The sequence below is a fragment of the Acanthamoeba castellanii genome (genome assembly GCF_000313135.1).
Source record: "Acanthamoeba castellanii str. Neff unplaced genomic scaffold scf7180000084663, whole genome shotgun sequence".
In the NCBI taxonomy this organism is placed as follows: Eukaryota; Discosea; order Longamoebia; family Acanthamoebidae; genus Acanthamoeba; species Acanthamoeba castellanii.
This window is the reverse complement of record NW_004457710.1, coordinates 38,687-45,294: the sequence shown is the minus strand read 5'-3', so window position 1 is coordinate 45,294 and position 6,608 is coordinate 38,687. Positions and strand designations below refer to the sequence as shown.

The 6,608-nt window shown below is 62.5% G+C and overlaps 2 protein-coding genes and 1 pseudogene across 2 annotated transcripts in view; all 3 read right to left on the bottom strand.

The window, feature by feature from the left end:
• Nucleotides 1–771, bottom strand: part of ACA1_110050 (uncharacterized protein) — a gene marked incomplete at both ends in the record, with an annotated part of 800 nt that extends 29 nt beyond the window's left edge. The window contains 2 exons of the mRNA XM_004357102.1: nt 1–229; nt 358–771. The exon at nt 1–229 is cut by the window's left edge and continues 29 nt beyond it. Of these exons, the coding sequence (XP_004357158.1) occupies nt 1–229; nt 358–771 (643 nt within the window). The remainder of the gene's footprint in view (nt 230–357) is intronic.
• A 687-nt stretch (nt 772–1,458) lies between these two features.
• Nucleotides 1,459–3,097, bottom strand: ACA1_110040 (galactosyltransferase; the record flags this gene model as incomplete). The annotated part of the gene is made up of 7 exons (XM_004357101.1): nt 1,459–1,580; nt 1,676–1,716; nt 1,862–1,954; nt 2,103–2,195; nt 2,269–2,365; nt 2,553–2,629; nt 2,748–3,097. 7 exons carry the CDS (start codon nt 3,095–3,097, stop codon nt 1,459–1,461), a joined length of 873 nt encoding a protein of 290 aa, XP_004357157.1.
• A 194-nt stretch (nt 3,098–3,291) lies between these two features.
• The window catches only part of ACA1_109930, a 4,335-nt pseudogene continuing 1,018 nt past the window's right edge, over nt 3,292–6,608 (bottom strand).

The following is a 6,608-nucleotide window of genomic DNA, read 5'->3' as shown; positions in this document are numbered from 1 at the left end:
TTTCGCATCGGTTCTGGAGGTCGCGCTGGAGGGAGGTCTTGAGCTGGTCGAACTCGGCCAGCTTCTGGGCGGTCTTCTGGCGGAGCTCCTGCTTCCGCTTCTCCTGCTTCCTCGTTGTGGGGCCTTCCTCCCGCTCCCTGTCCAGCGCCTGCGCCTTGCTCTCGAACTCCCGCCTCGTCTGCTCCACCGCCAGCTCCAGCTCCTCCTTCTCCCTCTGCAGCTGCTCCGCCTGTCCACCGCACACACGACACACGACACCACACACGACACACACCAAAGAGAAAGAAGAAGAGAAAAGAGAGTCAAGAAGAGAAGAAAAGAGAGAGTCCAAGAGAGTCTCATGAGGTGGTGGCGCACCTCGGCCTGGAACTGCTCCTTCTGGCGCGCAGCATTTCCATTTCGAACGACTCGACGGGCTCGCCCTCCGCGAGGGACTGGCTCCAGCTCCCGCTCCAGCTCGATGATTGATCCCCGCCCCTTCTCGCGCTCGGCGCCGCCGTTGTTGTTGCTGCTGCTGGTGGTGTTGCTGTCGTCGTCGTCATCGTCGTCGCCAACGTCGTCGTTGTCCTCCTTGATCCTGGCAACCGCGCGGCCCTTCGACTCGTACCCGTGCTCGCGTTCGTCGGGTTCGGTCTTGATCCCGCCGTTGCCGTGAGGGTCGACGACGAAGAAGACGACGAGGAGGAGACTGTTGAGCAGCCGGCTCGACCTTGACCTTGCGCTTGCTTGTTGGTGTTGGTGTTGGCCAGTTCCCACGGGAGCGGGTCGCATGCCCGGGTGGGCAGCAGGACCGGGGCCGGCTGGTCCTGAGACTGATGCGCTCGCGGAAGTAGGCAACACAAAACAAATTAGCGGCAGGCGTGATGTTAATTAATTCGCAAAAAGGGGAGGATTAGGGTCTCGAAAACACACCACGGGGACATAGGCCTCGCCCACTTCCTCCGCATCAGCTCACGGCGCCTGTCTCTACTTGTCTCCTTGTAATCAATTTCCTTTTCCTCTTCCTCTTTCTTTATTGGTCTTTTTTGCACAGGCCTCTCGAAGAGGCACGTGATTGCTTTCGGCCTGTGCCGGTCCGCAACAAGCGGACACCACCACCGGTAGATCTATTATGCCCACAACCACGACTTCCTGATGTCATCAAAGCACTTCTGAATTTCCTCAGGTGGCACATGGTCCCTTTGGTTTCCCAAAATTGGCGTCTGCGGATCCCACACGATCTGGTGACCAGCGGCCATGACAAGAGAATGAGGGTACGAGTGAACAATGAACGAAAACGGGGTCAAACTTACCCATTCATAACCGCCCCACTGGTTGTTGTGCTCCCGGTGCACAAGGGAGTAGTTGAGTTGCGCCAGCCCATCGTCAGTGAAGTTGTGCTCCCCCCTTGGCAAAATGCCGCATCCATTCTTCGTTCTACCAGGCGGCGGTGAGTAGAGCAAGGCTGGGGAGGTGGAATCACAGAAGTAAGAAGAAACGCACCCGCTTGACGTTCAGTCTATCACACGGTCGGTCTGCGCTCTTGTGCGGTTGAGAGACAAAAAGGCCGTTGTTGCGCGCAGGTCGCTTAGGTTGCCCAACTGCAGCTCGACGATGGTGAGGTGTTTGAATGAGACAGAGGGGGGACGGACAAAACTGAGCTGTTGTGTTGGCGGAAGGAGGAAGGAAGGCATACACACAAGGTTCGTGCGTCTCCAGAGGTCGTCGTCCTCCGAGCTTGGTTGGGTGGTCAAGCGGAGCGAGCGGTGGGGCGCCATCCATCGTAAGGAAACAATTAGCGCTCATGAGAGAGCCATTCAGAAAAAGAAGAGAGAGAGAGAGAGAGAGAGAGAGAGAGGAGAGCGCGCGGAGGACAAGGTACCCCCAGCCATAGTAGTTGTTACCAAAGCCATTGACAGCCAGGTAGGCTTCCCTCGAAAACATCGTGGCCACACCCATGAAATGATCGTACGCCCTGAGGAGCCGCGAGGGAAGAAAGAGAAGTGAATGTATCTTAGCTCCAAATGACAGCAGCAGAAAGAAGCAGCACAGCGTATAACTTGGTACATATATACACACACAGAAATACAAAGTATAGAAATATTATCGTGGGGGGTGCGTACAATTGCCAGCCAAACTTTTCCACCCCAACAGCCAGGTGAACAGGAGTGTCGTCAGGAGGATATCGCACATCGACGAAGCCCAGCTGGCCTGACCTGATCGTCAAGGGTAGGGTAGGTCGTCGGTGAGGTCCGCGCGGACGCGGTCACCAGAGGAGGGGCTGCGTACTCGGAGAGATGAAAGGTCGGGAGGGAATCGATGTCGAAGAGGGCGAAGTAGTCGCACTGGTCCCTCAGCTGGTCGAACGCCACATTAAACGCCATACCTGCCATTACACACGCACGCACGTACAGGGCATACGTATGAGCGGAAATTGGGGCGAGTCCCAACCATGAACCCACACCCTATACCCCACACTCCCCTTCATCGCCTGCCTAATCCCATACTCTTCGCTCAACCAGGATGTTGCTCTCTGTCTCTCTCGCACGCACGCACGCACGCACGCGACTTACCTCGATTGAAGAGCTTGTCGTTCAGCTTCTGCTCCGACAGCACGATCGTGTAGTTGAGCTTCAGCAGCCGAAGGTAGCTGGCGATACAAAAGAGATGGTTGGTCACCACCGCCGCCGCCGCCACCACGACTTGTCCCTTCCCCACCACAAGTCGCACACACAATAGGCCCTTTGTACACGACGACGTGTACGCACCGGTGGAGGTAGGGGATGGTGAGGGCGGCGTGCGGCCATCGCTCGACGCCCACGTCACGGAAGGCCAGAGCGACCACCAACCGCTTCTCGGAAGGCACGAGGCCTTGCGTGTCCAGCAGGGCGGCTACCTCTGCCACGCCCACTCTTCGCGGATTCTCTGGTGCTTGCTCGGAGAGGAGGTACACCCAATCGGTGATGGGTTCAGCATCGTAGCGGACGCCAACGTTAATCAGGTAGAGCTGAAGGCAGAAGAGCACCACACCGCCCAGCACCAGCAGGAGCGCCTTGTGCTTATTTTGTAGAGGCGGCATTTGACAGCAGAGGTTCGCCCCACCGAGGATGGACGCCATGGTCTCCTTACGCGAGTCAATGCCCCCCACTCGCGGAGTCAGGGAGTTGTGGCACCGGCGGTGGTGGCGTGGAAAAGGCAGAAAGTGAAATTGTTTATTTCCGGCCAGGTTTCTTTCCACCTCCGGGGGTGTGTGTGGCGCTACTACGACTGGGATCGATGATGGCGATGGTGACGTGACGATGATGATGATGATCAGGTGGGGAGGTGGTGCAGAGACGCCGCCGAAGCAAAGGACGAGAGGAGGAGGAGGAGGAGGAGGAGGAGTAAGGGCGGGGGTGCGTGCCGTGGCGGCCACCAAAGGGAGCAGCAGCGGTGGCGGCCGTCGTAGAGGAGTGGAGAGGGGCATGCGACGAAGACGAAATAGGGGAAGAAGCGGGTTTCGAGCTGACCAGCTGCTTGAAGGCGGCCTCGGAAGCCAGCTTGAGTTCCTTGTAGGCGGCCACCAGCACCGTGGCATTGTCGCGCGCCACCAGCGCCACCCGCTCCTCCGTGCCCAGGTCGAGCTTGTTGAGGCACTCGACCACGTGCCCAAAGTCCACCACCACCGACCCACTCTCGCCCACGGGCTGGAAGACGTGCTCCCTGAACAACCGGAGCGCATGCTGCTCTCCGCCCTGCGTCCCACCCCCCACCCCCCACCCCCACACCCCCACACAAGTTGTGTGCCGTGGCGAGCGTGTGTACGTGTTGTCAACGCCTGGTCCTCCACCCACCACATAGAGAAAGAGCGAGAGCGAGAGCGAGAGAGAGAGGAGCTGGGATTGATCGCAGGTGGGGTGGGGGGGGGGCAGGGAGGAGCAACAACGAACCTCGTGCCAGGAGGCGGGATCGCCACCGGCGAGGTCGATGAGGTCGAGCTTGACGAGGAGACGGAAGAGGCGTCCGTTTTCGAGCTCCTTGGCCAGTTCTGTCTCGAGGACGTCGCTGTATTCTTCGGCCTGGTCGAGCTCCAGCAGGATGCGAGGGGCAAGCATCCCACACAGCTGTTCTGCTGTCGGGTAGCTCGCCGACCCCGGATGCGACAGCAGGCTCACGAGCAGCTGCTTCAACTGAACTCTCCGGTGCACGACACGACCAACGACACGACCAACGACACGACACACCGCGCGGCCGGGTGAGAGCTGCACCACGTCCCCAAAGCCGAGGGGGGGATCCCGCCATGGCGAGTGTGGACGTACGTCGGGCGAATACTGGGCGGTGACGTATTCGAGCGCATCGGACACGTTCTCCAGGGCGAGGGCCGACCGGCAAGCCAGGGAGAGGATGAGCTTGCCCAGCGCCAGCAGGTCCTCCCGCTGAAAGTGGCCCACGTCGTGCGTCGACTCGGGACTCACCAGGTCGAGCAAGCCCACCGCACCCAGCTTGACCCTCACCCGGCCTGCGCACGTGACCACCAGCACCTGCCCACCAGCACCAGCACCCCACCACCAGCACCACCGTCGTGAGGTGAGCACCCGCTTGCGACGCAAGGCCTGCTGCTGCTGCTGCTGGCGGCGGCGGCGGCGGCGGCTGAGAGGGGCGAGGGGAGGGGAGGAACCTTGGACGAGTCCACGCTGCGGGCGGCAAAGCCTGCGGCGTGTATGGCGCGTAGGGCCGTGGAGAGCTGAATGAAGATGGACCACAGCGCGGGCTCCGACAGGGGCACCCCGTTCGACGCCTGCAGGTACCGCGCCTCCAGGGACTCTGCCCCCGCCACGAACTCGTACACCGCGTACACCGCTGCAGCCACCGCCACCGCGTACACCGCATTATTATTGTCCACCCGAGTTGACTGAGTCCGGAGTGTGTGTGGTGTGTGGTGTGTGTGGTGTGTGTGTGTGTACCGTTGGCATCGTCGGCGTCGGTGGAGAGGACGAGGTCGAGCAGGTTGACCACGCTGGCGTGCTGGAAATGGCGCCACTGCTCCAGCACGTGCGAGGCCGCCACCTTGTTGGTGAGTCGGAACCCATCTATCCTCCTGCGGCACACCGATTAGCTGCGTTGTGGTTAAGGCCCGTGGCGGCGGCGGCGGCAGTAGTCACGGCGCGGCGGCAGCGATCCGTCCTTGGATCGACCACCAGCCACCACCGGCCACCAGCAGCAGCCACCACGACCCGCGGGGCATAGAGAGAGAGAGTCGTACCGGAGGGCATAGGAGGCGCCGTCCATCGAAGACGTGGCGCGAAACACGGTGGTGGCGTAGCCAAACACCCGGCCCGCCCGTTCGCGGAGGGGCGCTTCCAGTAGCTGCAGGGAGTGGTACACCCCCACCTGCCACGGGCGGGCGTGCGCACGCACCCCCAAACCCACATGGCACCCATCCGCCCCATCCGCCCCATCCGCACGCGGCCATCAGCTCCAGGCACCACACTTTGGGGGGAGGGGGTGGGGTCACCTGAGGAGGCGCCGGGGTGGGTCTGTCGAGGTCGGGGTCGGCCGAGTAGAGGGCGCAGGTGCGCTTGGCGAGGTCCTGGCGGAGGGCCTCCGACACGAAGAAGGACTGGATGCTACGGCGGCCCAGGGACCCCTGCCCCCGTGGCAGATGGCCCGACGACGACGAGAGGAGGAGGAGGAGGAGATCGGCAAGTGCCCTGCCTGCCGCCCGTAGGGGGCTCCCGCCACGGGCGGCGGCGCAAGGATCATCGTGTTGTCGTACGAGTAGTACGTCGTGCCCTGTACCCACCCCCGCGCGTGGTGGTGTATTATCACGCACGACACACACGACGAGACACCGTGCATCCCGTCAGATCCATATAACATTGCGCAATCTGACGGGATCTGACGGAATGCACGATGCCTCGTCGTGTGTGTGTGTGTGTGTGTGTCGTGTGTGTCGTGTGTGTCGTGTGTGTGGGAGGAGCGCGTACGCCGTGAGTGATGAGACCGGCAGGCGGCTCCCCGGAGCCGCCGCCAGAAGCAACAGTGGTGTGATGCTGGTGGTGGTGGTGCAGCTCCTCTCCGGCGAGCTTGGGCTTGAGCAGCGCGGCCGACGATGAGGACCCTCCAGAAAGGGCCTTGGCGGTCGCCGCCGCAGAAGCATACGAGCCCAGAGCGGGCTGTCCACCACCACCACCGGGTCCGCCGCCGCCGCCGCCGCTGGTGGTGCTCCCTCCGAACTTGGCCGGGGCGAGGCCACCTCTGCCCGTGCTGCGTACCGCCGCCGTAGGTGAGAGCAGGGTACGACGCGTGGCGGTTGCTTGGGGGGGGGTAGGTGGCTCGGAGATGGACGTGAACGTGGAAGAGGGAGGGAGGGAGGGAGTACAGGAAGACGGGGGCGGAGGCCAGGTGTTGGAGAGAGCGGGGCTGCCGCACTCCCCCGGGAGCACCGCCCGTGGCGGCAAGGCTCCCGCTGGTCGTGGTCGACGGCGGCGATGGACCACCACCAGCCGTCGCCGCCCCAAAGCCCGCAAAGGAGGAGGTCGAGGCCGAGGCAGCCGTCGAGGCGGAGGAGGATGAGGCCACCTGTGGGCGCCCTGCCGCGCCGCCCGGCTGCTCGTAGGCACCTGCTGCGCGCGCGCGCACACACACAC